Here is a 21,707-nt window from a genome sequence, read left to right as displayed (position 1 = left end):
GTTTTGACAACGTATGGATGGGACAAAAGCACGTGACTGCGGAGAAAATTCCCTATCCAGCCTGCCAACAGCACGAAGACCATGCAATACATTGAAGGAAAAGGGGCAAGGAAGAATCGATGTGTTGCCAGGCCAAAGTGACTCTGTATCAGATTATCTGGTGATTTGCCATGCTTGGACGGTACGATACTTTGTTTCCTGGAGGGAGTGCTGGCTTGATCTACTTGTGGAAGCGTTGATACTGGTACTTTTCCAATTTGGCTTACGGTATGGTACGAGGCGAATAGGTAGAGCAAGAATTAGACTAGAACTCCTCATAGAAATTTGATAAGATGTTGAAATGGTAGTACTGTAAGCTCCTCCCGGTTATTTGTACAATAACTCACGGCTAAATCTCTAACTATGAGCCAATATTAAAAGACTGAAATTGGGTTATCATATTATTAAAGAACCTTGACGTGTTCCTTATATATAACTATCCTAAGCTGCAATCTAGGAGTAAAATAATATAATAAACTATTAAGCCTGGATTTAGTAAAAGAACTTAGACAAAGAACGTATATATAAGCCACATGTAATAATTCCCTCTCATCCCTTCCAAAAATCTGTAACCTGCTTAAGGTGTTCCACGCACTAGGTGCCTACAGCAATTTCCGTACCAGACTATACAAAGTACCAGGGCATTTCTGTCTTGGGCGATTACTGGAAGCAAGAAAGAAGCGCAGCCAATCGTGTGGCTCCACTTAGCGCCCAGAGGGCAGCCATGTGGAGGCTTGCTGTGGAAAACGGCCAATAAAACTAGGGGAGCCCCGCTATGCAGTGTGGACGATAAAAGGATATCTGCGTCGAGTTGACAAATCTCGCACCACCTTCTTCAGATAGATTCAATGTGCATATCGTTAATTCTCGAAACATATTGTATATCCCTTTTACAGCGAATCCTTAAAACTCGCCCTAGTCGACGACTATAATGTCACTTTACAAATTGCCTCCCGAGACTCTAACACAGATCTTTGATCAAGTCGGGTCATCTTTTTTCCACGAAGATTTGGGTCGCCTTACGGTCTGCAAACAATGGTTCGAATATGCCCTTCCTGTATTTTTCAAGTGCATCAAACTTTACCAAAAGACCCTGCGTAGCCTAGTAAGTTCCCGGGTCATGAAAAGTCCATCTCTACTTCAGGGCCGCCTGGAAATCCTGGAGCTTGATCTCAGCGGATATCATGCCCCTTTCTCCACGTTATATCCTGAAAACCCTGCTTCGGAATTGGATCTATTAAAGGACAGTGGCCCGAATGAGGCTCCCAGAGAACATACGACTGAGACATGGATAAAGGACCTTGGAAATGACCTCGCCCAACTCACCATTATGGCCCAAAAATCTCACAGGTTGCGTACCTTGCGCATAAGAGCCCGGGGCTATCTCTCCCCTCAGCCGCTGGATAGCTCTGACGATTATCTGCCGCTAGCAGCGATGCAAGCCTTGCTTTCGATGGAGAACCTCTGCATGCTAGTGCTGGATTCATCTGTCAGCATTCTAGCCCCATCGGGAGAGCAAGGGGGTAGCCATCATATTTGTCCAGCCATCGGCACCCTTCTGCGCACGCTTCGAACCCTTCATGTACGCATGCGCAGCATCTGCCCTGACGTTTTGAAGCCCCAGGACCCAAACGAAAGTCTGCACTTGAGCGAAGTGGTCGTCAACTTGAGCCTGACTACCAACCTACCAGGGATAACCTCGGCGGCTCACTCTAAACGATGTGGTTTCCAGGAAGGAGGATTGCTTCAACTGAAAGCGGACATACAAGAGAAGGCAGAGGCTCTCGCAACCAAAATGACGTCACCCAAAGTTGTGAGGATTCTGACTCATACACTACCTCAGTTTGAAACGCAGTCACTCGACGTCTTGACTGGCAGGACTATGATTCTGGGCGATGACATGGCGTGGGGTGAAGATGGCAAGACTGTGGAAGAGGAGTCTGGATCAGAGTCCGAGCTGCTAGATGAGGAATTTGAAACATTTTTGGATGACTGAAATATTATGCTTATAGCGAGCTCTATTTATAGCGTCTAGTACCCGCAGCGTAGCGGCAGCTTGGCCTAGAGAAGTTAAAGGTTGGCTTGAGGCATAATAGAATTGAATAACCTTGAGTTTCGCAAGCAACCTAGTATAATATAGTTTAAAGCTTATAAAGGTGGAATTTTTATTATCACGTTTATATAAGAGACCTTATAAGTTTTATTTATATTAATTATAAGATAACTTAAGCCTGTATTAGATATTAAGTTATATAAAAATGCGGGCAAGATAGTTATAAATTTAGCGGCTAGAAATACTATATGACTTTATATTTTAGGGTACTATTACAATAGGGACTAGGCAATATCCCTGGGTCAAATTACTAAGTCCAGACCTGATGTTATTCCTACAGCTAGAATTACAAGGCCAGGGGCAGTAATAATTTCCGTGACGCGTGGACAGTCGACCAACAACGTTCTTCTTCTTAGCAAGGCCCTGTGTAAGTGACAGCTTACGTAAGTCGCCATCCCCTTCCACGTTGGCCAACGGCCTCATCTTTGCCAACATCCCTTCAATCCCTGACAGAATCACGCATTGTTACACGGATGACACGTTGCCATGAAGGCACGGGCCGAGCCTTGATCCCGACGATAGTTGCACGAGGGCTCTGATCACGAGACCTAGGGCAAAGTCCCTCACCGACTTCTTGTATTTAAAGACCCCTTTGGTCAACAAGGCCTTGAGGAAAACCAAGGACCTTTGATACTAAAGACTGTTATTAGATGAATTGAGTCATTGCTCCAAGCCTAGCCCTTGTCACACCCATGTGCATAATCAAGACTTACTGCAACTCCAGTCCTATCTCAACGGTGATGAGAAGGCCATCTTTGGCTCTGCTAAGCTGTCAAGGTTTTCTTTCTCCTCCATTTCCCCTACTAGCAGCTCCAGCTGGCGGCTTCCGCTGTCCTTTATTTCGACTCTATCCTGCACATTGGGCCTCGTCACGTTTCGTCATGAGCAAACCAGCAACACAGACCCCAGATGGGAGCCGCACGTCTGAATCGGACTCTGGGGTCCGCTTCCATGCTATTGACGACGCGGAGCCTTTTTACAGATATGGCCCTGGTGGCTACCATCCAGTGGCCATCGACGATCGACTTGGCGGTCATTACAATGTACTGCAAAAGCTCGGCCACGGCAGCTATTCCACGGTCTGGCTCGCGCGAGACGAGGTGCTCCAGCGACTCGTTGCGGTCAAAGTCTGCACGGCGGATGCGAGCCCGCGTGAGTCTGAGATTCTGTCCCTCCTAAGGCATCCGTCTCAGGTGGACGGCGATGGGAACGACGACGCCCTGGGCCGGGGCATGATGCCCATACTTCTCAACACATTTCACATCAATGGTCCCCACGGCACCCATACGTGCCTGGTCACCGATGTTGCACGGTGCAGCGTGGACGAGGGAAAACGCAGAGGATTCTACGCACCTCTAATGCTGCCCGTTGCACGTGCTATCGCAGCTCAATTAATTCTTGCGGTTGCCTACCTGCATGCTAAGGGGTTTGTCCACGGAGGTGAGTGCTAGTACCTGTTCGCTGTCCCGACACCCACTGACTTGACCGACACCAGACCTTCATCTCGGCAACGTCCTACTCAGACTTCCGCAGAAATTTCATCTCTGGTCTGAAGAGGAGCTGTTGGAGCACTGCGGAGAGCCAGAACAAGAGCCAGTTCAGACGTTTGGTGACAAGCCGATTCCATCGGGCGTCCCACCCGTTGCCACTCTGCCCGTCTGGTTCCCCATGGAGCGTATCGACAAGCTTCCCCTGTCCGAGGCCGACATCGTCCTCGCTGACTTTGGCGAGTCATACCGCCCTTCGCAGGAGTCGAAATTCGAATGTTGCACGCCGGTGCATTTTCGCCCACCAGAGTCTAGGTTTGAGCCAACGAAGCCGAAGTCGTTCTCCAGCGACATCTGGACCCTCGCATGTACTGTCTGGGCCACCCTCGCCCAGCGATCCTTGTTCGAGGTGTTTTGGGGTACCGAGGACGACGTGACAGGGATGCAGGTCGAGACTCTCGGGAAACTGCCTGATGAATGGTGGGAGAAATGGGATGCGCACTCAGAGGGCTTTACGGAGGACGGCCAGCTTATCCGAGTCGAAGACGGTCCTATGTGTACCTTTGACCACCAGTTTGAGGATACTATCCAAAGCGGGCGCAGAAAATTAAACATGGAGACGATGGATTCGGCCGAGAAGGAGGCTCTGCTTGCCATGTTGCGGCCGATGCTGGCGTACAGACCGGAGCAACGTTGCAGCGTCAACGAGGTTATTGGCTCGGAGTGGATGACTAGGTACGCGATGCCGGACTACGAGAGGATGCTGAGAACTCAATCGGTGGATGGAGAACCCAGGAAATGACTTGACGCCGACAGCATGCTGACATGTGTGCCAAATTCCTATATTTGAGTCAAGCCCTAAACACCCCTCACCCATATTAGAGAGCATACGTCATATAAAGCCGAGCTGAAACGGTTGAATATCATTCTCGTGCCAACGAAGCCTATCCGAGAAGCTTTTATTGTAGTTCCTGTACTTCTTAAAACAAGCCACTTTTGCATCCACGCTCGCTGTTTTGGGGTCCTGCCACAATGATTAGCCATATACTGCTTACTATTCTATCAATGTTTATGAAGGACTGTTTGGCATGCTACTTTCCTTTCAGCCTGCCAAGCAACCCCACTCTTGGATAAACCTGGATTTTTATGCTTGACAGATTCCTGTTGGGAAAGCGTTGTTTTCGCAGGCTTGCGTGACTGAGAATAATGTGTCCCGCGGACTCTGCCCCATGCCGTCACGGCATACACCTTCAGTATTGTAAAAAAATGATGTCTGACTAGGGAACCACATGGATGTTGCTCTTTTCAAGGGCAACAATGGCGTGTTCTAGTGCCGCTTTGGACATGTAACCCACGACCATGGCCAACCAGCCGGGTTTCACATCAGCTGCCGGCTGTCTTTGTAAATGTTGTGAGCGACCTAAATGCCGAGTGTAAGGAATGGCTCATGAGAGTGGAAATATTCCGTCCTTGGATGTAGAGGTGTTGATGCCTTCAACAACAGCAGTTCTCTCCCCGCATCATCTGACCAACATTTGGTTACATTGCCCAGGAAATGCGGCGGGGTAGAAAAGTCTAGTAAGGCATGCTTAATTTTGACTTTGGAATAAGGCATTTCCTTGTCGGGCTAGCCCACCGTTTAGTCAAGGGTCATATGCATGCTACGCTGACACTGGTTCTGACCCCAAGGGTTCGGTCAACTACTTTCTGGCAATGGCAATTTTTAGAGAACTTCCGGCTTTCGTCTGACAGAACCCCGAAGATGGATTCATGAAAATTAGCACGTGGTTGGTGAGAATTCCCTTTCCAAGAAGGACATAACATCGGACCAAAGTGAGGTTCATTTGGCTTTGCACTTCGTCCCAGGATCTCGACAAGGTTCAAGCTCACATGTTCAATGAAGATTCATTATCGGGCTCTAGGATTTGAAATAGACCGCCTCCCCCGGCAGGTACGCATAACGTGAGTAATACCATTCCGGCTTATAGTAGTGCTTTTCGATCCTAATTTTCAAATGGATAGACGATAATTGTTTGCAAACGTGGTTTCACTTGTCAACCAGGTGTCTGAAATAAGAACCTGCTCATAAATTTCCCTGCCCTGGCAGCAAAACCGCATGTACCGACTCTTGAAGACAAACCCACGTAGGTCAGGTCCAACAAGACACTTTCGCCTTCACCCAACAGCACAGAAATACTTGTATCCATCCGACCCTCAATTTCATCAGTCCAGGCATTCCTCACCTGCCAGCACCCACTGATGCCAAGGTCGGTCCAAGACACAGTCACTTGCTGTGGTCCCCTTAGGGAAGTGTTGAAGCCGCCCTGGCCCTGGTCAGGACCATAATTTGCAATCACTACAACTGCGCGACTGTCTTCTGATGGCCCTGCAATCCACGCTTGCAGCTGCTTTGCGTCCTGTCCTCCTGTCCCTGGATTCCTTGGTTGCATGGGGTATCGAGCAGTAAAGTCGGCCAACTGCAAAACTGAGGCATTCAACAATAGAGACTGGCTCAGCCTACCATCCAGCTGCGTCAAGTCCGAGTCCAGGATCAAATTGGATCCGGAAGCAATCCCATGGGTCATTATTGTCTGTTGTTGGGTGGCGTTGACACCAGCAAGTGTTTCATTGTTGCCGACGGCAAGACTGGATAAATCCGCATATATGTCGAGTGCGAAGGGCAAGTCAAGCGCAGCAATTGTCCAGTTGCGATAATTATCAATCGCTCGCTGAATGGCCTTCCAGCTCGTCAACGAGCTGCCTTGATAATTGATAATATCTGAATCGACTCGCATCGAATCAGCATTTTGGTTCCATATGGCAAAGGACGGCTCTGACAAGTCTAGCTGCCAGGAAATATCTAGCCGCATTTGCCGGCCACTGTTCTCAATTGCCTTATGATACGCAATCACGGCCTCGCTCTGGTTTGCCGGAAGCTTGGACTGTTTTCCCGGCGGAGGCGGAGAGCCGGGGGTCACATAATCGAGCTTGATGAGGTCTACGCCCCTGAGAACAGCGAGTAAGCATGTATAAATATGGGAGTCGCCACAAATTTTGAGAACATACCACGATGCGAACTGTGCTACAACAGAGTTGTGCCATTGCTGGACTTCGGGGCGGCTGTAGTTGAAAACGCACCTCGCCAACCCTTCTGTGCCGGAGCATACTTGACCAATCGTGACGTCTGTTCCGTATATAGTCTTCTTGGCATCTGATTTGAGTGCACCAGGTACGACGTATACACCCAGGAACAAACCTATGCTGTGGAGATGATTGGCAAGATCTGGGAGGTTGAGTGTCTTGTTGTACATGATGCGCCCGAAGTTGTCTGTGGGGCCGGTCCAGCCTGCGTCCAAGTTACAATAAGGATAGTTATTGCCGAGCGTGCTACTCAGAACATCGCACTGTTGGATGATGGAGGATTCGTTCATTTCAAACGTTGGCGAGTGGACCGACATGCCGAAAGAAGACCAACCGTACGCTGGGCCATTGAATCCATTTGGGGTTTTACCAACCTGGAGGACTTTGAGCTGTTGCAATGCAGTGGTCATCGCCAGAGACTGGGATAACAGGAAAAGATTGGCGAGAATCATTTGTATCTACTATTGGCCCTACACTGACCATGGGGCAAACTTGATTTGGCCTCGAGGACACCGGAAATTCGCAGGAGTATATATACAAAAGGGCTCACAGCAGAGATCCAGGCATTCTCTAAACGATCTTGGCCGGATCCATGGAATGCAAAGGCTAAACACCAGGGCCACTCAAGTTGAGAGCGCCACATCGCCAACAGTTATTGGCCAATGGTTTCAAGTGGCGGCTGTCTTGCTGCAGTAGTGTATCCATCGACCAGAGCCATGTCTTAATTTATACTTTTACTACCGCCGCATGTGTCAGTGGCTGAAGGGCCTCGAGGTCAACAGCAGAAGCCACGGCAGAGGGGTGTTCGCGCATCACGGTGAGACAATCGTCAAACCAGCTTTCTGGCCAAGGACGTCCCGCACGTACAAGGTGAAATAAAAGCAACCATCGGTATCTTCTATCATGGCCATGACTTCCTTTTGTTCGGTGGTGATTAGTTCCGAATAGACCTACTCAAGACAACGAGCGCCACGGCGAGGCAGTCTGACATTGAACCATGGGCAAAAGGAGCCTCTGGTAATGCTTCTAAGACTACTACGTTCATTGATTGCTTTCGAGCACAGGGGGGGAAATTTTACGGTGAATAATTAAAGACAAAGACTGGCTTGGACCTTGTTGGCGGCGGGATGGTGGCAGGCGTTGTTATCTGCGACGCATTTGCAGTTCCCTGAGAATTGACCAGATTCAATTGCAAGCATATAAAATTGTCAAGAGCGAGTAATATTTTGAAGTCCAATACGTTTTCAAAAGGCTGTGTCTAAACGTAAGAAGCCGAAATGTGTTGTAGGTAGTTGCGCTATAAATGAGATTTCGTTTATTTGCAATTAAAGTATACGCCTCCAAAGGTATCAAGGCCACAGAAAGATACTCGAAAGAACAGGCTTATTGCTTGGATATCAGGGTTATTCGGCCAAGGGCGCTATTACTAGATGCGTTTCCTCCATGGCTCGTCGCTATTTATTAAACCACATGCACCAAACGTCCGTCCAATAAATCCCCGGGCCAGCAGTTGTTCTTATGAGCCTATATTACAGCGTAAAATTATATTCTAGAGGTGACACATCATCTCCTAATATTCAAGAAATTAATGAGCCCTTTTGTAACGCCGGCCTCTTCTCTCGTCCGAGTAATAGTACGTTGGCTGCCTTTGACTGCTGCCAGCTCTGCCAGTATCAGTTAAAATGACGGGTGCGGCCTTGACACTTCAGACGTGTAGGGGTAGCTTCGAGGGCGCGAATGATGTCGAGAATGATGCCGGTGTCGCGTCGGCTCGATATGGTGATACAATCTCTCTCTTTCCTTGGGCGGCGCTCCGAGGTTGAAGCACGAACGAATCACCCAAATAAGGAGTCTGGTAGGATACCAACAACAGAGTCAATAACTATGCCTGCAATTGCACCTCCAGTCAGCGTGCTTGTTCTGTCGTCGTCACTGCTGTCTGCGGTGACTGTAACTGTAGTAGTCGCTTGTCGAGCGAACAGGGACGCTCTGCTCGCGGCGAGGACAGCGGTAGGTATCGTATCAATCAGTTTATTGGAAGTGGTAAAAGGCCAGAACAGCCCATTTCGGGTGAGTAATGGAGCTATTGGGCGTCACGGGAATCCGAAAGGATGACTTGACAAAGGACAGCTGGAGAAGAACAAGGACGTAATGACCACAGGCCATCATATAGTCGAGGTTATACGCCGACAAGTATCAACTGGCTACGTACACAACATGCACCAAGACAGCAGTGGACGAGACGCAGTCGTCTGATAAAGAGTTCAGCATTTAGTCATTGCTTGCTTGTTCTTGAAGTGGTTCGAGGCTTCTCATAATAATCTTCTGCAAGTCACCCGACTGCCCAGCCACAACCCGGCGTATATATGATACTAAATGAGAGATGACCTCATCTTGCATACGTTGTGTCAAATATTAAGCGAAAATCCAATTCATCGTCTAAAACGCCATTTTACGCGACTATAGTTTAATTTTCCCTAGTACTATGTGTTCAAGCTTTCGAAAAGTTATTTGACTACCCGACAGCAACGGTACGGTTTAGGGTTAGGGTCGTAGCAACCACACCTGGAACAACTTGTAGCACCGAAGTGTGTTGCAAACATCAATTGATTGGTTTCCCCCCTTTGCAGCAATGTAATATCTCAGCATGAAGGCATTGATCACATCACGCCCTTGCCCAACTCCACTCGACTACTACCCATCTCTATTCCCCTGTATAAGCCTGGTGGAGAGTTGCGCGACAACCAATGTAACCGATGTCATTGATCGATTTGTATTCACTGTAATTTATATTTTATACAATACACCTAGATGTTGGAGTGGTTGCAGCCAACGAAAAGGGGCAGCGAACCGGCTTAGGTAAGCCGGCTCAACACCATAAAAGGGAGCCCACGATAGCAACAGCTAGCTTTCAATAGTACCTGGCTTTTACACCATTTGAAACCAATAGCCCGATCATTGACCTACACTATTACTTCTTCAATAGTTCCTTGGCCAGGAAGAAACTAATGCTAGAAGGGCAGCTGCTACATAAGTCGCTAGACATCAATTATCCTCCTTGACTTTATATGTCACTAGATATTTATATATGACGGATTAACGTATATCCCGGCTCCCAGGCAGGCCGCCAATGATGCCTCAAGCCAGTTCTCGACCAAGCCACCGACGGCCGGGACAGGGCGCCTCAGCCATGTACAACCTCAGGTGGCACATGTTGACCAAAATGAGAACCGACCAGCCAATGAACACAGGAAGCAAAATCCTAAGATTGATTCACTGCAATACTCCGTAGAGAGTTCAGAATTACCTGTGAACATGAAATAAACAGGCAAATCCGACTTTCTCTGGGAGTTCAGACCGCCCCGTTGGTCCATAAAGACCGACGTGGCATTCTGCTTTTTAACCGACACCTTCATCCTTACAACATCTCGTTAGACATTTCTTGTCATCAAGATACATTCTACCGCCAATAACCATCATCCCCCTGTCTGGAAACTGCATACCAATCAGATGGCCGCCAGTACGAGCGACTGGCGGGCTCGCCTTGCCGCTGTACCAGTACCCCGACCGAGTTTCTCGGCACAGTCTTTGAATTATTTCAATCCCAGTGCCACCGCTGGGATACCCATAACCGCCAATGACTGCGGGATCTTTGAACCACCTCGTTGCACAGAGCTGGTTCTCACCAAGGGGCTCTCGGCCCTTGTCTACTTAACCAACAACAAAGTCGTCGAAGTGATTGCCTTTTCAATCACCTTCAAAACTGTGCACTCCGTAGTAAACCACAGCCTTGCCAGCTTTCAACATCAGCTGGGCACGCTGGGACGAGAGCCCAGTCCCCTCCGCAGTCGACCGACGTCTCGCTCTCCACATAGCGATCGCTGCGTCACAGAACAACATGCTAAGACGGACCCCTGTTCGGCCCAGATTGGATTTGGAGACCACGTCCCACGATGGGCTCCTGGCAGCGTCCTGACTTATGTTATATGCACCGAGACATTTCCAAGCCCTGATGACGCCTCTTACGCTACCAACCAGCTGACCGAGGCCATACACATGTGGATGGGCGTTGGTGCCACCTTTAAGCAAGTGAGACGCGACCGCAAGGCCACATTCAGGGTGGTTTATAGGCCTAAGCATCGGCCTGACACTGAGGACGTACTAGCCAATGCCTTCCTCCCTAATGGGGGTCGTCGAAATCAACGCACCCTCCATATCTACGCCCTGGCCTTTTCAGATACCCACGTCGATTATCAGGCTAATATTCTCGCCCATGAGATCGGTCATATCCTCGGTCTCCGCCACGTATTCGCAAAGGAGAAGGAGTACAAGTGGTCCGCGAAGTGGGGGAACGGATGCCAGAACAGTGTGATGGACTATTACACTCACTCGAGCCTGTTGCGTGTCCAGCAACAAGATCTTGAAGAGTTGAAGGCATTCTACGATTCCCCTATGACCGAGTACGAAGGGAAACCGGTAATTAATTTCGTGCCACGGAGCTCCGTGTACCCGAATGTCAGACGCCATAGGAAGAGGAAAGCCAAAAGGCGTTCTTAAAACGGCCATCAATAAAAGAGCCTGGCGTATTAGCGGAATTTAGGCATCTTGGGCCATGGGGTGATGGAGCAATATTGTCAGACGACGATGATTTTCTTTCATGTGTATAGATTTTGTCCGATATATGCAGGTTCTTTCCCTGCCTCGGCGCGTAGGTTATTCACATCAGTTGTGTACTTGGACTACGCTTAAATTACTAGATAGCTGCATAGCTACACAGCGAGGCAATAATATAGCCATCACACGAATAATGTGCCAAGACGTAGCCTGGCTCCTGAACATGCTCTGGGACGTTTACTTCGCGGCCCATGGCTTCTTAACTTGAGGCCTAGAGTTCCGTGGAGGCACCGCAGTCTGCATTCGCGATCCATTCCGCCGACCGGTCTGTATTGTGCTCGTTCTGTCGTAGGCAAGAAGTTCCAACCTGCCTCGAGAGGCCGCGTACATCATGTTGTGTCCGGGGACGAGCGCGCGGGGAGAACTTGTCAAAGTGCCTCGGCACATGGTCCATACCGTCGGCAGAATCCTCACTTCTGTGAGACGGGCGGGACCTCACGACTTGATTCTCGTTCGAGGCATTTCGGACCAAGCTAACAGCGTCGAGAAGGTCGGTTTTTGCACGTCACCGTAGTTTGGTTTTATTTCAATTGTTTACCGCCTTTTAGAACGTCCCCGTAGTGCTTGGCTGCCGGGTGATTCGTCATCTCCTCTTCGGAGTCGAATATGAGCTCCTGCTCTTGGCACAAAGGACAGCACCGTTGAGATCTATGATCGGCTTTAAGATGGGCCTCCCGTTCCGTTCGGGTACTAAGAAGCGGGCGAGGCGACGGACACCCCTCAATAATACGAGTGTAAGGCGGCGAGTCATCGATACTATGTTTCCTGATAGTCTTTAGTACGCAAATGACATTAATGTGGTATGGAGCGGGATCCTCCGTGGGTTGGGATTCGTCGTCTCTTCGTCGTGAATCAACTGACGATAGCACGGATGTTTTCCAATGCGAACGCCCTGAGGGTTGTGGGATGGCCTTGGGAACTCGGTGTCGGCGGCGAGAGCTGTGATCTGCCTCCTCACAGCCCCAGGTGCATATCGCCGTCCTTCACAGCCCAGAGAGTTCCCTCGGCGGTTGAAGCTGCAGCCAGTCCCACAGTGGTTCCTGGCCTCTTCTCCTTTTGTATCGATCGATTCTGGTGCGCTGGTGGGAGATGGAAGATTCAACGGCCTACTTTGCCGTTGCCCTTGGGCGTCTTTGAGCGCTCTCGGGCGATGACGAGTCGATGGCGCCGAAAAAGACTGGCTTTGATCAATCTCTTCTGGGCTATGATCAAACTGAACGAGTCAGGCTGACTTAGTATGCCGGATTCGCTGGACCGAAGGAGAATGACGAACTCGAGATGCCGTCTTCGTTCCTCATATTCTGCTGGATCAAACAGCCTGTCTGCTCTCTGTCGTCGTTATGCCTCTCCAGTCCGTCGGGTTGCCACGCGAATTAAGGACGGATTCCCCATAGCCGAATCGACTGGTGGACGGCATCGTCAACCGGTTGGTTGAATTTCAATAGACTCGCCTAGCATGATCAGAAGGGTCTGCACCCACACGAGGTTGTTAGACCTGCGTCTGAAGCTCCAGTCAAGGGAGGCAGTTTCTTCAACAGCTGCCCCAACGCTGTCCGCCCGAGGAAATAAATCTGCCATCCTATTGTCCATGGCTGCGATGCCTCCTTGGTTATTTGGCGTTGAGCATGCCTCCAACTTGCAAACACAACCCTTTGTAATCTCTAGAACGGAAGCCAGGACTGGGTCAGGCTCGGGGGAGTTCGTTTGCATCGTGATATCTGATACTCGTCGCAACAGGAGGGTGATTTGTGCTGCCAGTGACTGTTTGATGGGTAGAATCATTAATATGGATAGGAGGGCAAAAGCGGCTGACATATGCCTGTCATACGCGATGATCCAGGGCACGCTTCTATTCGTCGTCGGCTACGCGTGGCCTGGCTACTCAAGATTACGAGCGGGGAAGGATGCTACTTCTGTCTCAGACTCCTCTCAAGTCTTCCAACTCTTCCGACCTAGAATCTATCATGTACGGAGTACCTGCTTCCGAAATGCCCCAAGATCATGCCCCCCACGAGTAAGTATCACGGGTAAAGCAGTTTACTGGCACCCTGGGTCAAATATGCCGCAACATTGGAGGGAGGCTGGAAGAACATGCTCCTTATGGCAGGTGAGATTGCTACGAGACTTCTGATTGTCTGCCCGGATATTCAGACCGTCCTCTTTACTGCATTGAAGACGATGTCGACCAAATCTTCCGTGATCAGCTGAAGTCGTTGACTTCCACCGAGATTGTCGAAGTTGGCACGAAAAGCTCGCCCCGACCTCTGCTGAGGACGCTGGTTGCCCCCAGACCGATCTACAGAACGTTGTTCAGTACGATCATTCCGAGCAAAACCAACGGCTCCTCGAGAATCCTCGGAAGCACTTTGAGTGTCTCTCGGATGTATACAAAATATTTGATGGCCACTTGGCCTGGCATCCAACTAGACTATGCTGGGAGGGGGATTTCACCGATGCCTCATTCGCTATTCTGGCATCATCCATGGACATGACTTGTTGGCGGGAACTCCGCTTAAGCAGGCAAGGCGGCGAGCAGTTTCAAGACGTTCAAAATCAAACTATCCGATATGGAAGATGACACAATGCACCAAACACTAATATTTCACCATTGCCGGAAGAAAACTGTCAACTGGTGCGTCAACCGGGGTCGTCGATAGCGACTGCGGTGGCTGTCGGCATAGCCGCCGTGACGCACCTCGTGGTCCACGGCGTAGAACGAGCGACATGTATACTTGGAGACCTGGCTGCTTCCCGAAGAAGAGGCCAAATCGATAACTTGGCAAAGATGCTTTCGCGTACGGGTCGGGCCGAGCCGGATCTCGCTTTCGGGGACGAAGTTGAAGTCTGGGGATAGCAACCAGCTATGTTTTGCCATTACGGACAACCTAGGCATTCCGTTGCAACAGATGGGAGCAAAATGAAGAAGGAACTGTCACGGCTTCAAGACCAAGTCGCAGTGGTGTAAGCAGATGTAACATTGTACCGGCACACGTCGACTGATTCCCATCCAAGGCAGCCATGAGGGGCTAACTAAATTCATCTACAAGAGCACGCTCGAGCTTGACGATATACCAAGGCCAGATGTTTGCACTGGAATGAAGAGAAACTTTAATAGGCTGGAAGCTTCTTGGACAAGGACTTCCGGCCGCCACAGACTTTTTCGAACAACAATTTCCGTATACCTCCCGCCTTTCTCTCCGCCATTCCCTCACGACTCACTCTTGCAAGTTTTCCCTTTCGTCAGCCATTTTCACCGAAGCCTCCGTGTCAAGCCTCCAGCATGGGGCGGAGAAAGACCGCTCTCGTTATGGTCAAGCACTCGCGGGAGCAATTTTACTTGTCTACACTGATACTTGCGGTGAGTGACTCAAACTTGTCCAAGCTAAATACCTCTTTTCTCCTGGCAAGTTTGACAGATGTCTTGAGTACTAGCACTAAACGTACTGGATGCTCGATCTGGTCTTGTAGTCGAGATTGACCAAGCTACCACTGTCTTCGGCAGACGGCAGTCAAAGATTCGGCCGATATTACTCTCACAGGCACCAACAGGGAGTGATCATATCCACTTTCGGACAAACCCACGAAATCTAGGCACCTGTTCCAGAGATTGGTGCCCGTCCTTCCAGTTGTTATATGCCTCGGCGATCCTCGCTGCCTTTTTTTTTTGGTCCTCGGGTTACAACCCTAACCCTAACCCCCTTTCTGTACGAAAACTATACGCATATGAATAGCTTCAGCTAGTTTCTGCTGTGGGTGTTTTTCGCCATTTTGGACCTGCTTAACTGACACGTGTCTGCCGTTTTCAGGCTCGGGTCGCCGCACCCGCCATGATGGGCAACATGAAAGCTGTCAAGATGTTCGGCTGAACCGATTCTCCTTGTAAATTTGCTGGGAAGCTCCTCAAGGGCGAGCTTAAGGTATCTCAGAGATTCCGAAAATTACTCATCTGGAAGATTCTTGTTGGTATTAAAGTCTCCTTACAAGGCTACGAAAAAACGTGTGCTTTACCCAACGCTGATATCAGAACGCGCCAGTGGTCCTGGGAGCTCTTGCTATATAACAACAGCCTAACCCTTTTCTTTGCACATGGAAGAAGCGCTATTAAGAACTTGTAGAATATGGCTACTCAACCCAAAAAATACATAACCCAGTAGTTTCTGGCACCTCAGCAGAGGTGACGATCAAGCTTAACCATACCGCGGAAGAAAAACCCGCCTTACTTCTTTCCATCTACACACGGAAGCTGAGGGCCACGGATCTTATATTAATTTCGCGGTTGCTGAGACATCCCCATCCACGAGACTGGAACCTCCCAATAGTCTAATTGTCATACAACACCAAGCACCGCACCTCGATGGACCGGCGCCTGGGAATCTTCTCAGGGGCATTATGGTCTTGAAAAGCACCGTGCGCCATTCCCACGACAGTGTCCTTGCCCTCATGCGCAGAATCAAAGTCCACAAAGAGAAGTGCTTCATCCGGAGCCAAGTTACTCACGTAGTAGAAGCTGAAATGGGATTGCGGCCGAAGAGCAGTAAAGTGCGTCTTGTAGTTGTTCAGTGTGTAGATGGGTTCCGTGTCACGGCCATATACTACGGTCCGCGAGTCGACGAGCGCAAGCGGCCACTGCCTCACGACGTCGCCAACAGGCCGCCACACATTGACGATTCCCCAGCGCTTGCCGAGCCAGCGGGCGGCCTCTTGCTCGCCCAGAACACGGCGCAGGTTCACCTTGGCGGTTTCCGCGTCGTTGTCCATGTGGAAGTTGGGAAGGGGCTTGCTCGAGAAGTTGTATGGGTCATGGAGGTTGGTGGTCTGCCTCTTGTGGTAAGAATCGTGAATCGAGCGACGAAAGGGAAAGGAGGTCTAGAATGGTGATGAAAAGCAAAAGAGGTAGAAGACTTACCAGTTCGATTCGGCGATGGCGGAAGTTGTACGCGACTGCCTTGGCTGCTCCGGCCGTCTCCTTTACCAGCTGGGCACACTCATCAAAGTAAGGCCCCCGAACAAAGGCCTCGACGTCGTTCTTATCTGGGGCGAGGAGTTTGTCTTCAGACAGTGTCGTCGGGGCGTGAACCCATTCGACGCCTTCCACACCAAGAGTAGTCCGTGGCTCAAAGTAGCGCAAATCTGTGATGTCAACCACCTTTTCGAGACTGGGTCCGAAATTGGTCTGATGTTCTTCGCCCTTTTTGAAGTTGAGAAAGGCAGGCTTGCCATCCTTGGTTGCGCCGAGGAAACGAATAGTTCCTTTCGTCCCGTTGGGCTTCTTCCATGGAACATGCTCAAAGGGCTGGTTCTTAATCCATCCCGGGGCTGTATTTTTCGCCGTAGCTTGAGGCTGCTCAGTTGCGAGGGTAGCCTGGCCTCGCCTTGTGATTGCGCCCGTAGAAACTAGACGACTCCTGATGGTTGAGGATAGGCGGGTAGTGACCGACAGCATTGTGGGCAACGAGGACGAGAACTATACTATAATTACGCAGCTAAAGGCCAATAAGAGATTTCTGATTGACCTCTTCGCGATGCAAGCTTGGTACATGGCTATCAAGAAGGACAATAGGCCGTGGTCCTCTCTAAATACTCGTCAAGTTGAGAGTAGAGGTGAGGTGGTCTAGGCAACTCTGCTCAGGCTCACTCAGATGGGAGCATCTGTTGACGACTAGCAAGTGAGATAATCAACAGAAAGACAAGAAGCCTTATCCCGCTGGGGCGTGTTACATTGAAGCGACTTGGCCAATGCTGCTTGATGCGAACGTGATTGATCGGCAACGTGTCGTGCGACGGCGCTCACTTGACCCGCGAGCCATCGCATACCGCGTCACAAACAGCAGCAAGCAGTCCACTTCCCCTCTATCTTCATGTGTTGTTCTTGGTATTATGGAGAGCATCAGCACAGCCAACTAATAAAATAGCAAGAAAAACACTTCGCGCTCTCCATGAAGGTAGATGCGAAGAGGCGAAACGGGGCGAAGTAGAAACAAATCTGCAGCTCCGGAACATCATGGACAACCTGCTGGTCATGCTTTACGAGCTACTGCACTCAAATCTGCTTCTGAGTCGCATCGGGATGTCGCTGCGTATGGCATAGGTACACTGAGTAGGCCATCCTCAGAAAGCAGCCGCCAACAGCAGTCAAGCTTCTGAGATGCGATGTCACTCTCTGACTATGCTTTCTGCTTACTCGACATGCAGGCATGCAGTGTAAGCAAGTCAGACGGGAATGCGAATCACTACCCAAAATGCTCGCATCGACAACATTATGGGGGTCTCGCAAAAACAACCTTTACACGGGCATACGAGTCCTAGCTCCGCCGAATTGGCGGCTGGAAACAGACATAGGCTGAGCTTAAATCGTCTATTATAACCACCCGCAGGGTCATGGAGATGTGACGCTGACCTGCGTACATGGCATCGCAATGACGTTACTGGCATCATCTTGTCGATGCCGCCTCATTGAGTGTGCGCAGGCACCATTTTGGTGACGAACGAGAAGGGTAAACAATTAACAATGGGAAATTGAAAGATATATAAGTCACTTACGGGTTAACAACTATATTACGAACTCCACATATATAAAGACGTACATTGAAACAAGGCGCACACGGTACTAAAAATGCATATGTACTTATTGAGTATCGCAAAAAGGTCCAGTGGAATAGATACATGGCAAGTACCCGCGCATATTCAAAGGATAAGCGAGAATACAAGTAGAGAGACTGGATGCGCCGGTTGCCCCATCGGAATTCAGCCAGGCTGTACACAGTCAGCAGCCATAAATATTCGACCCCCTCTTTATGCCGCGAAGCCGGCTAGCCTATTTGGGACACTGGGTTTAGTGCAACACAACGCCATAAAAGGGTTAGGGAAGAGTCTTTGAAGGGACTCGAATACTTTTGACCTCCCGCCGTACATATACGTTCTCCACGAGGTCGCAGCTTGGGTCAAAATTACTGGGGTGGCGCTTCCGATAAACGTCGCCGCCGCAGGACAAGGTCTCTCTTGATCCCCGTATTTTGAACGTCCACCCTAGAGAGGAATTTGCAACCTCACTACCTTGGGTATATTACCTGCCTGTATTCCCCTGGGTGTTGGGCAAACCACCAGCCAACAAATTCGTCCGAGACAATGTTGCCGTTGACCACCCGCACCAGTCATCGTTGTGGAGGCTGGAATCATGTCAGATCGGACCGTGCGTTTGACTGACTTGTGACACTGTACGCACCCACCATTGTTGATGACTGGCTGGGAAAAGGCAACATAACAAGAGGCTTTTGAGATGATAAGATTCCGCTCTCTTGAAGAAGAGGAGGGATAAAAAACCCCGTTTCACTTGAAGATGGAACCCCTTCTGTGATACAGTAGTGCCAGCCACCGTAATTCTCGCACTGTGCCGAGACATGGATGGTATCCTCGGCTTACCCCCGGAGTGGCGTCGCCAAGCGGCCACTCACCGGCTTTGGCGGGCCGTCCCGCCTCCGCCTTCATCAAATGTCAACTGGTCTGGTCCGGTTGCAGTAACTAATTGATGAGCGCCGAAAATCCCTCCGCGGTCGGGCGTCCTGTCATGCGGTCAACGTCGAACCTCCCATATGCTGTGAGCCCGTTGGCTGGTCCAAGTCCCGCGCAGTGGCCGGAAGTATGCAAGTACGTACGGACTCTGCCCGGATTGACAGGGATCAATGCGTCAGATTCGGTTGGGGCGGCCATCATATGTCCCCCTGTCTGCGCTGCTCATCTAGATTGCACCCTAGGGTTGCAGTGTATTATTAATGGAGCGTCAGCATCGTGTATAACGGGTGAGGGGGAAGAGCAACGGCATGAATCTAGCGCTTCGGCTACTTCCCTATCTTTTATCCCTGGTTCGGCGTTTGACACTTGGCACCTCAGGTATTGTGTGCCCAACCTGTGCGATTTGTTCCTAATTACGTAGTTTGGCCTGTTAGTCTGCATATTGTCCCAAACCGAGCGCCTTCGTCAGAATTGTCTGAAGCGACATAAGCGAATTGGTCCACTCCGTGTCACTCCGTGTTTGCATCACATGTCCCGTCCAAGGTCGGCATCCATCAGTCAAAGAAGCCGATGCTAGCAGAGCTGGAAACCATGTCCCTCGCCGGGGGGCAAGGATAAATATAGTCGTCTCTCCATTGCTGTGTTTTGTGGTCCTACTGTTGCTAGGGCTAGAGGATACGTCCTCGGGGTAGGTTTACTTTGTGCGCATCAATTCCAGTCACACAATGTCTATGGGCGCTCCCAAGGAGGAGATGGCGCCTCCGCCCGACAAGTGCGGCTCCTCTGACGATGGCGGCCCGGCCGAATCCCCCGCGGCAGATCTCGATGCTCTGTACTCGATATACACGCCGCGACAGAAGCACTTTATTGTCTTCATGTCCGGGCTGGGCGGCTTCTTCTCGCCCCTGTCAGCAAATACGTACCTCCCCAGCATCCCGAGTCTGGCCAGCTCGCTCGACGTGTCGCCGTCGTTGATGAACCTGACGGTGACTGCCTTTCTGATTTTCCAGGGCCTCGCGCCGTCCTTTTACGGCGACCTCGCCGACATTGCAGGCCGCCGGCCGGCGTATCTGATTTCCTTCATCATCTACATCGCGGCAAATATCGGCTTGGCCACCCAGTCCTCGTACCCGGCCTTGTTTATCCTGAGATGTCTCCAGGTGCGTCTGCGACCGCCCAATCGTTTGGTGGCCATGTACTGACACGATGACAGAGCTCGGGCTCCGGCGGCACATATGCGCTCAACAGCGGCGTCATCGCCGACATATCTACCACGGCCGAGCGCGGCAAGTACATGGGCGCTGCGCAAAGTGGAATCATGGTACGCACACACGGCCGCCTGCACCATGTATAGCTTCATCTGCTAACTACACACTTGGGTAGCTCGGACCAGCAGTCGGTAAAGGCTCCCCTACGTACCACACGAGTCCGTCGGTTTTGTATTGACGTCATTACTGCGCCAAAGGGCCCATTCTAGGAGGCGTGCTTGCTCAATATCTCGGCTGGAGATCAATATTTTGGTACTGTAGTTTTCGCCAATGGCAAAATTCCACAGCCACTGACCAGTGCGCAGGTTCCTTACCATCGTACGTTGACGATGGGCGTCCCGGCTTCCGATACTTCCACGACGCTAACAGTCACAGTGCGGCGGCGTGTATCTGGTCGTCTTTGCCGTTGCCGTTCCCGAAACCGCCAGAAAGGTAGTTGGCAACGGCTCCATCCCGCCGACCGCGTGGTGGAGTCGCTCGCTACTCAACGAGTTTGCTCGTCGAAGGGCAGCGCGGGCTACCGGCGGAGCGGCACCCTCGAAGCAGCAGCCAAGGCGTAGCTTCCGATTTCCAAATCCGCTCAAAGCGCTGCTGATTATTGGGGAGAAGGATTGCGCCGTCATTCTCCTCTACAACGCCATCATCTATGCGTCCTGGTACACAGTTACAGCCAACTTGTCCAACCTGTTGTCGGAGCTGTACCACATCAACACCCTGCAGATAGGACTGTGCTACATGTAGGGTTCCCTTTGCAAAGACGTGCCCCTGGATAAATCGCACGCGCTAATGTTCAAGTTGCAGCCCCTTTGGAGTCGGAGCGGCGCTCTCCATCGTTGCCAACGGACATATCCAGGACTGGAACTATGCGCGGGTCGCTCGCGCCAACGGGTTTCAGGTCGACAAGAAGCGTGGCGATGACTTGAGAAAGTTCCCCATCGAGAAGGCCCGGATCAACATTGTCTGGCCGCTCATCTACGTGGGCGCGGCAGCGACCATTGGCTTCGGCTGGGCCGCTGATAAGCAGGCGCACATGGCCGTTATGCTGGTCCTCACCTTTGTCATGGCCTTGTTCCTGACTGCCTGCTATAATAGCATGAACCTGCTCCTTGTTGACCTATACCCCAATTCGCCTTCGACGGCCTCGGCTGCCAACAACTTAACGAGATGTCTGATGGCGGCGGGGGGGTCCGCCGTGATAGAGCCCATGATCCGCGCCATGGGAACCGGATGGGCGTATACGCTTGTAGGACTAGTCATGATTGTGCTGAGCCCAATGCTTTTCGCCGTGACCAGATATGGACCGAAATGGAGGGAAGAGCGAAGAGTCCGCTTCGCAGAAAAGGAAGCAGGGCGAGTGTAGAGCTGACAAGACGTACACGTCCACAGGCATGACGGTAAAGACAAAGGCTGTACAATTGAAGAGAAATATGAGAGCAAGCCCCAGGGCGAGTCCCCATGCTATAGACGCCGAGACGG

The 21,707-nt window shown here is 50.7% G+C and overlaps 6 protein-coding genes across 6 annotated transcripts; 4 read left to right on the top strand and 2 right to left on the bottom strand.

The window, feature by feature from the left end:
• Positions 1 to 970: 970 nt before the first annotated feature.
• On the top strand, positions 971 to 2,035 carry G6M90_00g108540 (uncharacterized protein; the record flags this gene model as incomplete). The annotated part of the gene is made up of 1 exon (XM_014688506.1): positions 971 to 2,035. The coding sequence occupies one exon, from the start codon at positions 971 to 973 to the stop codon at positions 2,033 to 2,035; it is 1,065 nt and encodes a 354-aa protein (XP_014543992.1).
• A 998-nt stretch (positions 2,036 to 3,033) lies between these two features.
• On the top strand, positions 3,034 to 4,441 carry SRPK1 (SRSF protein kinase 1; the record flags this gene model as incomplete). The annotated part of the gene is made up of 2 exons (XM_014688507.1): positions 3,034 to 3,592; positions 3,648 to 4,441. The coding sequence occupies 2 exons, from the start codon at positions 3,034 to 3,036 to the stop codon at positions 4,439 to 4,441; spliced, it is 1,353 nt and encodes a 450-aa protein (XP_014543993.1).
• Positions 4,442 to 5,693: 1,252 nt separating this feature from the next.
• agl3 (Alpha-galactosidase 3) lies at positions 5,694 to 7,190 on the bottom strand (the record flags this gene model as incomplete). The annotated part of the gene is made up of 2 exons (XM_066131755.1): positions 5,694 to 6,645; positions 6,706 to 7,190. The coding sequence occupies 2 exons, from the start codon at positions 7,188 to 7,190 to the stop codon at positions 5,694 to 5,696; spliced, it is 1,437 nt and encodes a 478-aa protein (XP_065987825.1).
• Positions 7,191 to 10,290: 3,100 nt separating this feature from the next.
• On the top strand, positions 10,291 to 11,337 carry G6M90_00g108510 (uncharacterized protein; the record flags this gene model as incomplete). Its single annotated transcript, XM_014688509.1, has 1 exon — positions 10,291 to 11,337. The coding sequence occupies one exon, from the start codon at positions 10,291 to 10,293 to the stop codon at positions 11,335 to 11,337; it is 1,047 nt and encodes a 348-aa protein (XP_014543995.1).
• A 4,437-nt stretch (positions 11,338 to 15,774) lies between these two features.
• Positions 15,775 to 16,897, bottom strand: aclN_2 (Aspirochlorine biosynthesis protein N; the record flags this gene model as incomplete). Its single annotated transcript, XM_014688510.1, has 2 exons — positions 15,775 to 16,269; positions 16,361 to 16,897. 2 exons carry the CDS (start codon positions 16,895 to 16,897, stop codon positions 15,775 to 15,777), a joined length of 1,032 nt encoding a protein of 343 aa, XP_014543996.1.
• Positions 16,898 to 19,688: 2,791 nt separating this feature from the next.
• ITP1_3 (Itaconate transport protein) lies at positions 19,689 to 21,591 on the top strand (the record flags this gene model as incomplete). Its single annotated transcript, XM_014688511.1, has 7 exons — positions 19,689 to 20,123; positions 20,177 to 20,284; positions 20,347 to 20,362; positions 20,429 to 20,483; positions 20,537 to 20,549; positions 20,607 to 20,968; positions 21,033 to 21,591. The coding sequence occupies 7 exons, from the start codon at positions 19,689 to 19,691 to the stop codon at positions 21,589 to 21,591; spliced, it is 1,548 nt and encodes a 515-aa protein (XP_014543997.1).
• Between the last annotated feature and the right edge of the window lie 116 nt (positions 21,592 to 21,707).

The sequence above is a fragment of the Metarhizium brunneum genome, chromosome 7 (genome assembly GCF_013426205.1).
Source record: "Metarhizium brunneum chromosome 7, complete sequence".
Lineage (NCBI taxonomy): Eukaryota > Fungi > Ascomycota > Sordariomycetes > Hypocreales > Clavicipitaceae > Metarhizium > Metarhizium brunneum.
Note: the sequence above shows the minus strand (reverse complement) of the source record. Positions and strands in the feature narration are given on the sequence as shown.